At 43.4% G+C, this 16,143-nt stretch overlaps 1 protein-coding gene and 1 pseudogene across 1 annotated transcript in view; both read right to left on the bottom strand.

Moving 5' to 3' along the window:
- CFAP221 (cilia and flagella associated protein 221) overlaps positions 1 to 5,296 on the bottom strand; it is an 89,599-nt gene extending 84,303 nt beyond the window's left edge. The window contains exons 1-3 of the mRNA XM_055122322.1: positions 5,238 to 5,296; positions 3,783 to 3,967; positions 952 to 1,052 (exon numbers count right to left, since the gene is read on the bottom strand). Coding sequence (XP_054978297.1) covers positions 952 to 1,052; positions 3,783 to 3,921 — 240 coding nt within the window. The 5' untranslated portion in view covers positions 3,922 to 3,967; positions 5,238 to 5,296. The remainder of the gene's footprint in view (positions 1 to 951; positions 1,053 to 3,782; positions 3,968 to 5,237) is intronic.
- On the bottom strand, positions 1,799 to 2,057 carry LOC101552092 (small nuclear ribonucleoprotein F-like; annotated as a pseudogene).
- Positions 5,297 to 16,143: the final 10,847 nt, after the last annotated feature.

Raw genomic sequence — 16,143 nt, 5'->3', positions numbered from 1 at the left:
TATTGATGTAAAACTATAATGTGATGCACCTGAAACTTTCATCATGCTATACCCCAATGTTACTGCAATAAAAAAATCATGTCCCCCAGTCATTCTATAAACAACCTATTTTGGGAAATATTCTAACTATGTAACTTGAAAGTATTTTACACCTATATATATATATATATGTATTTTTAATGTTAGGTCCCCTTTAGCATGGAATTTGGGCTGTTGGGTCACCTTCAGCATACCCAAGCCTGAACACTCAGACTGTTAAAGAGCACCAGGGCAAGTCTTGGATCTCAGTGTGCTCTGCAGAGGGCTGTGGCCACTAGGGCTTCAGTCCAATCTCTCATCTCTCGTTTGGAGCCTGTTTAGTGATGCTGAACCTCTGTTACCCCAGTTCTACCAGAAAATTTCTGGCCAGAATGACTGATTTGGGCATGGATCTCTGACCCCAGGATAAAAAAAAAAAAAACTGGATTCTATTGGCAACTCCTTAGGAAAGGACAGGCCTTTGCCGGGTGGTGGCTGCATGAAGCAAGAGTCCCTGGTGCAGAGGAAGGCAGGGTGAGGGCCAGTCTGTCTCCATCACTTGCTTCTGTGGTCCTGGGCCAACTCTTGAAGCATGTATAATCTCAGTTTCATCATCTACATAATGGAAGCAACATTACAACTGCCACAGAGCTGGTGGAAGGATTAAATGGAGTTATGTGAGGCATGAGAGCAGTTTCTGGCCTGTTCCTAAGTCACTTGACAGAGATTTCTGTTTCAAAGAATACAATGGACTCTTTGGCAGGCAGACACTAATGCCACTTCTAAAGTTCTCATCTTAGAAGCACCTTTTTTTTGTGGGGAGGGGGCAGTTCCCACCTGCATGTCTTCTTCAGATACATAAGGAACACAAACACAGGCCCTTCATGTCATCTCATTCTTATGATTAATTATCCCAGTTCAGAAAGCACCTACCAGAATCTGCTGGTGTTGTTCTTCTACTTGATAGCCTCCAAAATGCAATATGCCGGGTATTGCCTGTATGACCTCATTATGCTGAAGTTTTGAATAAATTTCTAGAAAAACAATGAGGATGAGTAGTACATCGTGAGATGAGACATACAAGAAAAGGTAAAATAAAAGGAGAGGGAACCACCATGGGCCCTCTTTTAATTGAGGATGTTTGAAGCAAATGAACGTTTCACATGGGGAAAGAAGTTGTCAACAAGATAAATGCTATGCTCCAAATGAACCTGACTGCTCTCCCTTCTCTCTCTACATGGCATTTGGAGATATTATCATGGTGCACAGTCACATGCATTGTCTATTATCTATTGCATTTTCTTTCCACATTTTGTACAAACACACATCTTGTCTTTGCAATGGTTAACTGCCATTATTTATAGTGCAATGAAAATCCATTCCAAATGCTCCAAACACTAAAAGTCTAATTTTATTACTGCAAATTTAACTCTGATCCTTTGCTTTCCTATGAATATAATCACAGTTTGTGAAAGGGTAAACTTAATGTTCAGAATAACTACCACTCTGGACTAGTAAAGTCTTTGACTTGCTACTGTCATCATGGGAACATCTGTTTTTTTCTTTTTTCTTTTAATTTTGAGAACAAATGGAACCTATGAAAGTGTCCAGTTTTACAAGGCTTTTCCCACATTTTGCAGGAGCTGCAGCTTTTGGAGAAGGCATGGAGAATCTGCCACAATATGATTTTTGTGTTTTGTGGGCTACTGTTTTTTTTAAAAAAAAACAAATTTTGATTGTCTGTATATATATATATATATATATATTCCTCCAAAAGACATTATTCTCTCATTTCCCCATCTTCTTCCTCTTCTTCAACACCTCTGATATAAAAGGCATTATTACTCCTTGTTAAAACTTCACCCAGATGTCCAGACAGTGCCCCATCTATGTATTCTTCTATATCTGCAAGCTGCATGTCCACATAGCCATCTACAGACATCGGGTAGCCCTTGTACTCCATTCCCCACTTAAGTTTCACAATGACTGGCTTTCCTGTTAATCCATTAAGAAAGTTTGGGATTGAAGGGTAAACTCATTGTGACTATAGGCAGATGCTGCTGGTGACTCGCTGCCGACCCAACTGTTGTCTGTCCCTTGTGACTGGACCCGAGACTGCAGGCCTGAACCACGAAACAGTGAGAGAGAGGGCTACTGTTCATATCACTCATTCCCACCTTATGAGGTAGGTATTATTCTCAGTTTGCAGAAGAAGATGCTGAGCTACATCAAGACAACACAACCTGTCACAGAGCAATTATCAATCAAGCTCAGCTCTGTCTAAACACAATTCCTGCTTTCTGACAAATGATAATTTTTCAGCCTTGGCTATAAATACCCTCTGCGAGCTACAGACACCTCCTGCACACCCCCTGGCCATGATACTAGGACGCAGCTCAAGTGGGTATGAGGTGCTTCCTATTTGTTCTTTCCCAGGTGCCCTGTGGCTTTCATCAACTTTGGGCCAAACTGCAGGGCTGGGGTGGGGTAAGGGTGGTGACACAGAGGTTCCAACAATCTCTATAGGCTCTCTGACCATGTTTAAGGTGCTAAAATGAACACTACTGAACATATTGAACATGGAAGGTTTTGGTTTTTAGAGCCACAAAATTCAGATAAAGGGGCACCTTTTCCATCAATGCCTCCAAAGAGTCAAGTCTGCTCCTTTGTATGCAACAAATTCTGACAAAATGGAGAGCTATGTCAGACAGATGGAGCTGGAGCATGAGACAGACTTAAAGGATGAGCAGGGAGCAACTGAAAATAGGGGTAAAGACCAGGACACTGGCCAACAGCTGTCCGCTTTGTTGTATCATCTTTGGGGAGTCACCTAACCTTACGTATCAGCTTCTCCAGTAGTAAAATGGAAATAAAACATATCTTGTGATATTGTGTGGATAAATAACACAGGTAAAGTGGTTCAAATTTGACAGAATAGCTACAGGACTGACTTGAATTTCCAAGCTAAGGGATGTGCCTAGAAAAGGGCAAGGAAACGTAAAATGCACTTCAAGGAACTATAAGAGTCTGGCAGGGCTGGAAGTGGGGAATGAGAGAGGAAAGTATTGGCGAGAGAGGAAAGTATTGGCGAGAGAGCAGGGTACCTATTCAATAGCACCAGGGGCCAAATGTCAAGCGAAGGAATTGGGACTCAGTTTGGTATTTGAGTGGACCAGGTGAGCATACTCAACTGGACCCTAGAGAGGAAACTGAGTGAGCTGTGAAGCTGTAAATCCATTAAGGAAAGGTTTGGGGTTGAGGGGTATTATTTAGGTAGGAAGGGATGATCAGGAAGGAGAGTACTAACAATCAAGTAATGACATGCTAAAGATGATAAGCAAGGTGACAGAATTCACAGGTAGGAAAGACATTTGAGGAAGTACCAGGTGGCTTTGCCAAAAAAATCTTTCAGTGAAGTGGGGTAGATCTCAATAGAACCCTTGTTCTTAATAATACAAACTATTATAGATTATAAAACAATATTAGAATGATCAGCACCAAAAATTTTTGGACTTCAAGTTCTCTAGAAAGACATAGGCTTTATTTATTTATTTATTTATTGCTTTTTGGGTCACACCCGGAGATGCACAGGGGTTACTCCTGGCTCTGCACTCAGGAATTACCCCTGGCAGTGCCCAGGGGATCATATGGGATGCTGGGAATCGAACCTGGGTCGACCGCGTGCAAGGCAAACTCCCTACCTGCTGTGCTATGTCCAGCCCCAGACATAGGCTTTAAAGCCAATCCATTTCTATAATACTTACTTGATTCCAGGAGGTGATTAGGTACCTCTGTCCTTTTCTTGGGTTCCTCCACTAAGCTTTTCAAAAGGACTGGTGATATGTTATCATATGGTTCTTCACCGTTCTTCAGTTCTCTGCTGGGGGTTTTCACTGCTGCCATGTTTCATGAAAAATGAAGTCTTCTTTTTAGAGCCAAAGGTCATTTCCTGAGAAAACAGTAGTAGTATTATCAGTCATGAGAAACCACACACATTTTTTCCCTTAGTCCTTGACAAATGGATCTCCTGTCACTGTGTGGTTTATGGGGATTCTAGCCCTCTCGGACTCCAGTCTCTCTATTGGTCACTCCATTCCCACACACAGCCATCCCATTAATCTCCTTGTACCACATATATCACAACCAAATGGCATGCTGCTGCTCAAAATCCTTCCCCGGTCCTTAATTCAAGAACTTTTCCCAAAATACAGTCTTGACGTGATTCTCAAGCTGTTAGCATGTGAAGGGAAGGGGAGAAAAAGGTTCTAGTAGTAGAATTAGTGTGGAAAAATTTTGAAGTCAACAGTTAGGCAGGTCTCTTCTTCCTGAGATTTCCCCAAGTTGATTTCTAACATGTTTGTGACTACAAGACCCTTTGTCATTTGGTGACATTAATTACAGGACACTGGCCCTTATGAGCCACTTTCAAGGTATGCACTCCTAATCAGGATCCAACAGGAGACAGAGAAGTCATAAACTTCACCATCATTGAAGTCTTCTCTAGGAATGACCTGAGGACCTTGTTCTGGCTCAGACTTGTCTTCCAGTAACACTCACTTCAGTCGATCTTCCTCAGAGAGTTTACACCCGAGAATACTTGTGAGCACCCACTACTTCCATTCCTTAGATGACTTAATCATATATATGTTTTTGGTTTTGTAATAGTACTTTACAAATCCTACACGTCTTCATATCTTCCACAGCAGAGTCTCTGAATCAAGGCCCTTGTATAGGTTGGGGACTCGGTGAAACCCTGAAGTTGGATGAAGAATCATGCACGATCTCCATTTTATTTTGTTTAGGCTAGTAACTGTAGATTTTCCAAAGAGTCTACAGCATCAAGAAAAAGACAGTGATGACACTGCTTTATAAGCCTTTTCTGAAAGAAGATTCTCTGTTCTCCTCACCTCCCATCCCTCTCACTGGCTCTGTGAAAGACACTCTTGTCTTTGACACAACCTCTAGCTCACCTGTTTCATCCCTATCTATCCCTTCAACACCTGCCCCAGGCTCTTCTCCAGCCCCTGATCCCCAGCCACACAGCATGAACCTCAAGCAGATGCAACAGTCAAACCCTTTTCACACCGGGGCTCTAATTCCAGTTCACCCTGGGCCTCACTCATCCACTTCCCTGATGGGCCTCTCATCCTGGCCACCCCCTGCTTCCTTCCTGCTGTAAGTAACTCAGACCCTGTACCAGGGGGCTTGCGACCGGACACCTGCCCAGGGTTCCAGCTGTTTCCGCAGCTCGGCAGCGACCAAGGGACCCAGGTGCCAGGGCCCAGATAGAGGCCGCTCCTACTGGAGATGGTTCTCAGGCAAGCAGGGCTGAGCCCGCTGCCGATGACTTCCGGTGTTGCCATGACGACGCAGACGCGCTCCCTTGGCTGCGGCTGGACGCTACCAAACTGCTCCTGGACGGGTTGTGGGGAGGTGAGAAGGGAGCCCTGCGGCCTCTGCTGGAGATCTGGGGGTCCCGGGAGCCTTCTTGGAGACTAGGAACAGTGGGGAGCTAGGGGAGGAAAGTGAGCTCAAATTGTGAGGTGCAAGGCCAATGGATTCCCCAGGGGAAATGAAAAAGTTAGGAGATACCATTAGTAAGAAACCTGCAAACCAGCTCAGAAGAAAGGGGAGAAAGAGGCTGAGCAAATGGGATGGAGTCTCCCAAGGATCCAAGGACAATGGGTGGGCTTCTCAGGCATTCATTCACTCACACACACACTCACCCATTCATTCATAGAATCCTGATGATAATGGTTGGGTCGGGGTTGAGGGGGCGTGTCAAGTCTACAACTGGAGTTGCTCTCGGTGGAGTTGCGAGGAGCTGCTCGTTGCATCTCTCCCACCAGTGCTCAGGGGGACCGTGCTTGACCAACTCGAGGCTCCTGCATGCAAAGCATGTCATGAAAAGCCTTAAGAAGTTTGCTTTTCTTTCTCTTCTAGGGTGTGTCTCAGATGTACACAAAGGTAGACAAAACAATATATGATGAAATTTCAATAATGCTCAAATTATGGCCAATCTTGTTATTTCTATATCCTACTCCTAATATCTGTAAAATTTTGAGGAAAAACCTCAGGCATCATTTTATTCATACATATTTCAGAATATTCTTCCCAAAGATAAGGGCTAAAAAAAAAAAAAGGCCAGAACCTTTAAAATTTCTCAGTGTTGGCTTAAAATACAGTGTTCAAGCCTGTCCTACACTGACCCACTCGGCACCAATTGAAGATAAGTCACAGCCTTTCCTTTATTTTACCATGTGGTTTTATTTCCCTATGTAGAAAATCATTTCCATGCCTCATTTACGGTACTTATTTCATGTTGGAAGCTTCATGTAATATACAGACCAGAAAAGTGGAGTTTCAGTTTTAATTGGGACATTCCTGTTTTCTTCAGAAATATTTTAAAACCAATTGGTACCATTTTTTGATACCTGACTCTAGAAAATCTAAGTGAAGAGAAGGACTTCCCCTTTAGAAAACTAGTATAAATCTACAAACACATAGGAAAACAAAAAACTGCTTTTCTTCACAGATCAAATTAAATAAGTAGGGTTTTTTCCATATATATTGCATAAAAAACCCTACTTGTTTATATATATGTGTGTATGTATGTATATATATGTATGTATGTATATATATGTATTATAATAGGTCCAGGAATAATAATGCCTCACAGGGGCCCAGAATGCCTGTCTTGAAAGCATGTTATCACGAGTTCAAATCCCAGGTTTCCCACATGCACAGAGCTCCAATCTGTGATGTCTGATTTCCCAGCACTGCAGGTGATTTCCAGCTGCACTACAGTCAGGTGTGTATGAGAAACACATAAAGGAATGCAACCTCCCTGTAAGCACAACTAAAGAGATGTACATGAGCCAGAATTGTGGGAGTACCACAACTATAACATGCATGCCTCAACTAGGAGTGCTTACCCTAAAGAGCACTGCGTTCTATTGCACCACAAGTTAAGTAGTGCAAACCTCAGTGAGCATCATGGTTGACTGTGTGAGCATCACAGACTGATAGGGGCCCTGTGAGCATCACAGGTAAATGTGCAAGCACCCTAGACAGGTGTGTATGCAATGCCCACCCACTGCAAAACAGCATAAACAACCATCTCTTTGCCCTTAGTCCTCCTAATTCTACATGCAGTGAAGGCTGACTTTTGCCCACAGTATACTCATCTCCTCACACATACCTGGTACAGAGTGGAACTTCCAAAAGAATTGCAAAATAGAAAGCCTCATGAGTTATTCCAAGTGAGTTCTAAATGTGTACATGTGAGCAGTAGGGAAAATATAGCCACAGAATTCAAAATTCAAGCGTGAAAAATTTCCCTTATAATCTTATTCTTCGGCAGAGGGTGAAGGGGGCAGCCGGGAGGCCTCCCAAAGTGGTGCTTAGGAAAATTGGGAGTCCCTCTGGCAATTCTTGGCCAACTGGACCAACTGTTCCAGTGCAAGGGTTTGAGGAGGTGATGCTGCTTGGTACCAGGGATATCCGGGATAACCCAGCAATGCTGGGAGTCCCAGGGCTGCATCGGGCAATGCTCAGGGACCATTTCCTGGTGCAATGAATCAAACCTGACTCAGACGCATGCAAGGCATGTGCCCAACTGCTGTATATTTCCTGGTTTCTCTATCTCTCTTCTTTAAACACCAGGTTTCCTTTTCCAGAGGTGACCCAAGTCCCCAGATTCCTATTTCTTCTTCCATGGATATGTTCTACATATACTAGCAATAATATGCATGCTTATATTTGCAAGGAGATCATTCTCTTTTTAAATGTTCAAGTGGTTGGGTCTAGGATGTAGCTCAGTGGTAGAGCACTTGCCTTGTTTATGTGAGGCCCGGGTTCAATTCCCAACACCATATGGTACCCTCATCATCTCCCAGAGTGATCCTTGAGCACTGAGCTGGGAGTAGCTCTTGAGTACCACTGGATGAGCCCCAAAACCCAAAATAAAGAAACGAAAGTTCGAGTTGTTAGGGCTAGCACAGAGTACAGCAGGTAGGGCTCTTGCCATGGATGTAGTTGATCTGGGTTCAACCCCCAGTATCATATATGATCCCCCAAGCTTCCCAGCCCCAGGAATGATTCCTGAGCACAGAGTCATGAGTAAATCCCTGAATACAGAGCCAGGAGTAAGCCCTGAGCACCAAACACAAACAAAAAAGTCTAAGTGGTTGTTGGAGAGGATGTGGGGAGAAAGGGACCCTTCTACACTGCTGGTGGGAATGCCGACTAGTTCAGCCCTTTTGGAAAACAATATGGATGATTCTCAAAAAACTAGAGGTTGAGCTCCCATTTGACCCAGCAATACCACTGCTGGGAATATATCCCAGAGGAGCAAAAAAGTATAGTTGAAATGACATTTGCACTTATATGTTCATTGTAGCACTGTTTACAATAGCCAGAATCTGGAAAAACCTGAGTGCCCTAGAACAGATGACTGGTTGAAGAAACTTTGGTACATCTATACAATGGAATACTATGCAGCTGTTAGAAAAAATGAGGTCATGAAGTTTGCATATAAGTGGATCAGCATGGAAAGTATCATGCTAAGTGAAATGAGTCAGAAAGAGAGAGACAGACATAGAAAGATTACACTCATCTGTGGAATATAGAATAATAGACTAGGAGACTAACACCCAAGAATAGTAGAAATAAGTACCAGGAGCTTGACTCCATGGCTTGGAGGCTAGTCTCTCATTCTGGGCAACTCAGAGAAGGGAACACCAAGTAAAATGTGGTCGGAGGTCATGCGGGGGAGGGGTGACGCATGCCGAATGTAGACTAGAGACTGAACACAATGGCCACTTAACACCTTTATTGCAAACCACAACACCTAATCAGAGAGAGAGAACAAAAGGGAATACCCTGCCATAGTGGCAGTGTGGGGTGGGGGGAGACGGGACTGGGGAGGGTGGGAGGGATACTGGGTTTACTGGTGGTGGAGAATGGGCGTAGGGATGGGTTCTCGAACTTTGTATGGGGGAAACATGAGCACAAAAATGTATAAATCTGTAACTGTACTCTCACAGTGATTCACTAATTAAAAAATTTTAAAAAAGTCTAAGTGGTTTACTCTTCCTCTTCTCATTATTTCACTTAAAAACATACAGGTAGGACCAGGGATGTGGCTCACATATGTGAGTCCCTGGATTCAATCCCTAGAATAGATATATATAAATATATAGCTCTCTATATATAGCTCTATAGTTATATATACATATAGCTCTCCTATATATAATCCATATGTAGTGATCACTGTGTATCTATACATGAAGCATCATCTCTTTCTTTTTTTAGAAGGGTCCCCAAGGAAAGGTCTCACCAGTTCTCCTCAGTGCTGTCAGAAAACATTTCTGTGCTATTCCTATTGGTGCTCAGTCTATTTCATGCAGAATTGCTGATTTCCATGCTAGGGCCTGGCTATACAGTGCTGTCATGGTCAGAGCGTGTTAGGAAACTTTGTCTTCTACAGTCACAAGTATTCCATAATACCAAGTCCCCTATTATTCAATATTCAGGTGGTTCCTAATCTTTTGTACTATAATCAATGACAGATTAATTTGTACAATGCACACATCACTTCTGCAAAAGTGTATATACATCTGTCTAGTCTCACACATATGAGTATATCTGTAGGAAGTCCCCAAAGCAGAAGTACTAGATCAGTCACCAAAGGATTTGAGCATTTATAATGGATAACAAGGGTTAATGTACTCTTCATGTGTTTTACTTTCATTTTTGTTCCTATATGTATTTGCTTTTTAGTTTTGTTTGGGGGCCATACCCGGCAGTGCTTCAGAGCTTATTCCTGCCTATGTGCTCAGGGATCACTCCTGAAGGTGCTCAGGGGCCCAGATGTGGTGCTGGGGATTGAATCTGTTCCAGGTGCTTACAAAGCAAGCACCTTAGATATATAAAGATGTACTATCTCTTGGGCCCTTCTTCCTAACTATAATGCATAAGAACATCTGTTTCTTTATAGCCTCACTATCTGAATACAAATCAAACTTGAGCTGTTTTGCAAATATGTTGGGTAAAATGTTAGATTTTGGTATGGTTTTTAATGTTTGTCTAATGAGAAGCGAAGGATTCAGGATTCCATCTTTTTTTTTTTCTTTTTGGGTCATACCCAGCGATGCACAGGGGTTACTCCTGGCTCTGCACTCAGGAATCACTCTTGGCGGTGCTCGGGGGACCATATGGGATGCTGGGAATCGAACCCGGGTTGGCTGTATGCAAGGCAACCCGCTGTGCTATCGCTCCAGCCCCAGGATTCCATGTTTAGGGTACATTTGTATTTCTTTTCTACAGTACTATCTCCCACTTTCCTCTGAGTTTTTGTTGGTTTTTTTAAATTATTGTTTAGTTTTTAGAGTTCTTTATGCATTATGAATATTAGTGTTTTGTTCTGTGATAAGTGTTGCATTTTCCCCCTTAACTTATAATTTGCTGTTAATTGTTTCTGCCTTGTAGAATTAAGGTAAAATTACATTGTACTTATTAATTTCCCCATAATCAAGTACCCCCAAAATGCGATGCCCTAAAATAACTGTAGTGATTTATTCTCTCTTCTGGTTTCTGTGGAATAGCAATTTAGACAGAGTGTAGCATGACTTTTTTCTGCTCCATAATAAGAGGGGTTATCACTCAAAGGGTTCAGATACATCCATGCATGTACTGAGTGTGATCCTCAGCACTGCATGATTTCATGTCCATCACCACCAGACATTCACAGCAGGGCTGAGCATTCCCAGGAACGGTCTCTGAATCCCTAGGGCACTGGTGGGATGGTCAACTCAAAAGATATTTACAAGCAACCTTCTCTCTGGAGAGTGCTCCTCCACTGTACTAAACATCTAATTTCCTTCCTTCCTACCTTCCATCTTTCCTTTTATCCCTCCCCTTCCTCTTTTTTCTCTTTTGCTCTTCCTCACTCCCTCCCTCCCTTCTTCCTTCCTTCCTCCTTCCTTCCTTCCTCCCTCCCTCCATTCTTCCTCCCTTCCTTGTTTTCTTCCTCCCTCCTTTCCTCCCTTCCTCCCTCACTCCCTCCCTTCCTCCCTCCCTCCCTCCATTCTTCCTTCCTCCCTCCCTCCCTCCATTCTTCCTCCCTCCCTCCCTTCCTTCCTTCCTTCCTTCCTTCCTTCCTTCCTTCCTTCCTTCCTTCCTTCCTTCCTTCTATCCTTCCTTCCTCCCTTTCTTCCTTCCTCCCTCCATTCTTCCTCCCTTCCTTCCTTCCTTCCTTCCTTCCTCCCTTCCTTCCTCCCTCCCTCCCTTCTTCCTTCCTCCCTCCATTCTTCCTCCCTTCCTTCCTTCCTTCCTTCCTTCCTCCCTTCCTTCCTCCCTCCCTCCCTTTCTTCCTTCCTTCTTCCCTCCCTTCCTCCCTTCCTCCCTCTCTCCCTCCCTTCCTTCCTCCTTCCTTCCTTCCTTCCTTCCTTCCTTCCTTCCTTCCTTCCTTCCTTCCTTCCTTCCTTCCTTCCTTCCTTCCTCCCTCCCCCCTCTATTTATTTTTTGTCTCTATTTCTTTCTCTCTTTCTTTCCTTCTCTTTCTTCTTCCTTCCTTCCTTCCTCCCTCCCCCCTCTATTTATTTTTTGTCTCCCTTCTTTCTCTTTCTTTCTCTCTCGTTCTCCTTCCTTCCTTCCTGCCCACCCTCCCTTCTTTCTTTCTTTCTTTCTTTCTTTCTTTCTTTCTTTCTTTCTTTCTTTCTTTCTTTCTTTCTTTCTTTCTTTCTTTCTTTCTTTCTTTCTTTCTGCTACTAATTGAATCCAGGTCCTCATACATGCAAGGCACACATTCTGTTCTTCTCTGGTCCCCAAGTCTTATCTTTTCCATAGAGAAGTTAAAACTTAAATAAACTGGGGGACACTAGCAACACTGTCATTCAAATATGCTTTTATTTACTCTGTTTTAACACTATATATATTCAAAGGAATGTTGACAAATGGAAGAGGGAAATAAAAAAAAAAGTAAAGGGAAAAATGCTTTCCTGAGAAAGCCAGCCCACATTTCCAGAGTATAAACAGTGATCCTGTATCATAAAAAAGCTCATTAAAATGTCATTGTTATACTTTTGTTCCCCGGTACTGAATAGGAAATCATAGTTGCCCCATTATTTATGGCTCATCAATAATACATTATCTCAGCTCGCAGTCAGGCTTGTGTGCAGGACAGTAAAGGCCTCTTAGTTTGGCTATTGAGCACCTAAGGGGCAGAGCAAGTTCACGGACTGTGTGTCTCTGCAGTGAAGGCTTCCAGCCCTGAAGCCCAAGGACCATCAACTTCTCTTCCTGCTCCAGTGCTCTCTCACCCCTTGCCCAAATCATCTCAAATGGCTTTCCCCAAGAGGCCAGGCTTTGGGGCCTCCAAGTGACCAAAACAGATTTAAAAGGAAGAAAAAAATAGATGTGAAAGCAATAGTACAGCAGGTAGGGTACTTGCTTTGCATGTGGCTGACTTTGGTTTGATTCCCGACATCCCATATGGTCCCCTGAGCCCTGCCACGAGTGATCCTTGAGTGCAGAACCAGAAGTAAACCCTGAGTTTCTCTGCGTGTGATGCCCAGACAAAAAAAATTAAAGAATAGCTGTAATGGCCTACCTTTTGTCCACTATCTGTCATCTATCTATCATCAATCTATATAGATTGTCTCTCTCATCTATTTGTGCACACAAGGTACCAGATGATAGCAGGGTTTTCTCTCTATTTCTTGGCTTTCTTCTCTGCCTGTTGAATTCCTCCTCATCAGAATCTGTGCTGTGGAAAAGGCTACCGTTCTGCTACCCACTTGAGCATACTGCCATCACATTGGCTTTGTTGGTGCTACTGGCACTACTTGGGACTTGTGACCATCCCTGAATCAATCACTGTGGCCAGTTGGTGGGCATGTCTGACTCTCCTCACCTACTCCAGGTTATACGTGCTTCCTTAAACTGCTGTGGTGAAAATACACCCAAGCCACATGGTCTGAGAGGAAGGGAGGGAGAAAGGAAGTTCTTTGTTTTTTTCCTGTTTTGGTGTTGGGGCTACTCTCAGCTGTGCTCAGGGCTTACTCCTGGTTATGCATCCAGGGATCACTACTGACAGAGCTCAGAGGATCATATACAGGTGCCAGGGATCAAATTGGAGTTGGCTGCATGCAAGGCGCTCCTTGTACTATGCTGTATCACTGTCATACCTTTGCTCATCGATTTGCTCGAGCAGGCACCAGTAACGTCTCCATTGTGAGACTTGTTGTTTCTGTTTTTGGCATATTGAATATGTCACGGGTAGTTTGCCAGGCTCTGCCGTGCGGGCAAGATACTCTCGGTAGCGTGCCGGGCTACCCGAAAGGAGCCGAGGAATCAAACCCAGGTCGGCCGCGTACAAGGCAAACGCCTTACCCACTGTGCTATCACTCCAGCCCTGTACTATCCTAGGGCTCAATTTTGGTATAGGGGTGGTAATTAGGGCCACACTCAATGTACTCAGGTCTTACTCCTGAATTTGTGCTCAAGAATCATTCCTGGCAGGGCTTGGGGGACCATATGCCATGCTGGGGATTGAATCTGAAGCAGCTATATGTAAGGCAATTATCTTTTTTTTTAATTTTTAAAATTTTTATTGAATCACTGTGAGATAGTTACAAGCTTTTATGTTTGGGTTACAATCACACAATGATCAAACACCCATCCCTCCACCAGTGCACATTCCCCACCACCAATATCCCCAGTATACCCACCCTAACCCACCCTGCCCCTGCCTCCATGGCAGACAATAGTCCCCATACTCTCTCTCTACTTTGGGGCATTGTGGCTTGCAATACAGGCACTGAGAGGTCATCATGTTCAGTCCATTGTCTACTTTCGGCATGCATCTCCCATCCCGACTTATTCCTCCAGCCATCATTTTCTTAGTGATCCCTTCTCTATTCCATCTGGTAAGGCAATTATCTTAATGCCCACATTATCTCTCTAGCCATCCCTACCTGCCTCTTTATTTTTTATTACTCAGCCTTCATTCCCTCTTCTAAGAACACCTCTCTTGGGTCAGAGACATAGTAGAGGATAAAGTGCTTGCCTTGCACATGGCTGACCATGATTCTATCTCCAGCACAACATATGGTCCCAGAACCTTTCCAGGAGTGATTCTGAGCATAGAACCAGGAGCAAACCCTGATCACTGAAGAATATGTCTCCCCCTTTTGCAAGACCATCAGTCAAGGACCAGAGAAATAGTGCCATTAAGCCTTGTATGTAACCAAAAAAAAAAAAATCAGGTGTCTATTGGGTTGAACCTTACAAAATTATTAATATCAAGTGTATTTTACCTATGAAAGCAGTGAGTGCCAGATAAGTTCCAGTTTGCTCAAATTCTAGTATGTGATCCTATAGAATGAATCGCGGCTTGCGTTCACCATATATTATCATACAGCATCTTCCACGTATTCTGTAGTTTCTTACGTCAATCAACCATAGGCTTGTTAACTGTGTAGTAAAGGCTAAACCCTTCATAATGTCTCCCTCAGACTTATCACCATGGCATATGGATCCTTCCAAGCTAAGGCAGTCAGATTCTGCAGGCTTATAAGAAACATTTACCCTTACCTACGTCGAAGAATGAAAGTTAGAGGATCTTTACCCCAACCTAGGATTTTTCCAGGAATAACCTTCTTTATTGCACAGCAGAGCCTAGCAAGCTCCCCGTGGCATATTCAATATGCCAAATATAGTAACAATAACGGGTCTCATTCCCCTGACCCTAAAAGAGCTTCTAATATAGCACTGTTTGGAAGGATGAGTAAGGAGAGGCTGCTAAAATCTCAGGGCTGGGACAAATGGAGGCATTACTGGCGCCCACTCAAGCAAATCGATGAACAATGGGATGACAGTGATAGAGTGAACCTTATTGGAGAATCTATCTTATTGGAGATTCTTATTGGATCTATCTTATTGGAGATTCTATCTTATTGGAGTTTCTTATTAGAGAATCTATCTGCATGACAGGGCAGGCATGTAAATACAAAGCATCTGGTCTTCCTGATATGAGTCAGCCCCTCCTCCCAGGTGAGACCTCCTCCACCTCCCTTCAGGCTCCCCAGTTCCTGAAAATAAGTGCCCTCATTAACTGTTTTGCTTTAGACCTCATATCCATGTGGATTCTCTATAATCAAATTTGTTCTTTTTTCCTTGAATCTTTCCTGTGCTAATTTGATCACTAAGCCAAACTGAGAAGAAGCCAGAGGGCAGGAGGAAACGTCCTCTCCACCCTACGATGCTTGAGCTGGGAAGACTTGTTGGCCAGTCTCAGTCATTTCACTGCCCCCGAGGTCTGGGAGGAGAAGTAGTCAGAGCACCCCGGCTTTGTGCACAGCATAAGATTGCCGGGATGATTCTCCCAGATCTCTTCCAGCCTAGCACCTGGAGCAAAGTAAGGTTTTATAAAATATGCACTGAATGAAGGTGCTTAATTAGTTCTCCAGCAGATGTTCATCGCTATTGGAGGAAAATGAAAACTATATGTAATTTATTGTTGGAGAAGTAATTTAAAAATAAAATCTGTCAACCAGGTGATTTCTCCTTATAAAATGAAGAAAAGAATGACTTGCTTTAAAAGGAAAAAAAAGAATAAATTGCTTTTTTTAGTGAGTCAGCATTAAATTAGACTTGGTACTTGTCAAGCCATCCATTAAAGACTAATATAAGTTATTTTGGGGTCAGAGAGGTAGCTCCTCAATGGGCTTTGCTCATGAATTGCATGCAGGAGTTCCAAGTTTCATTCCAGGCACTACTATTCCTCTGAGCACTTCCATGATAGATACCCCCACAGCAATCCCCAGACATACACAAAGCTGGTAGTAGTTTCTAAGCACCACTGGGTGTGGCAACCCCCAAAATTGTATATATGTATATATCTGTATCACTGTATCACTGTCATCCTGTTGCTCATTGATTTGCTTGAGCAGGCACCAGTAACGTCTCCATTGTGAGACTTGTTGTTATTGTTTTTGGCATATTGAATATGCCACAGGTAGCTTGTCGGGCTCTGCTGTGCTGGTGGGATACTCTCTGTAGCTTGCTGGGCTCTCCGAGAGGAACAGAGGAATCAAACCTTGGTCGTCCACGTGCAAGGCA

Source organism: Sorex araneus, chromosome X (assembly GCF_027595985.1).
Source record: "Sorex araneus isolate mSorAra2 chromosome X, mSorAra2.pri, whole genome shotgun sequence".
Lineage (NCBI taxonomy): Eukaryota > Metazoa > Chordata > Mammalia > Eulipotyphla > Soricidae > Sorex > Sorex araneus.
Note: the sequence above shows the minus strand (reverse complement) of the source record. Positions and strands in the feature narration are given on the sequence as shown.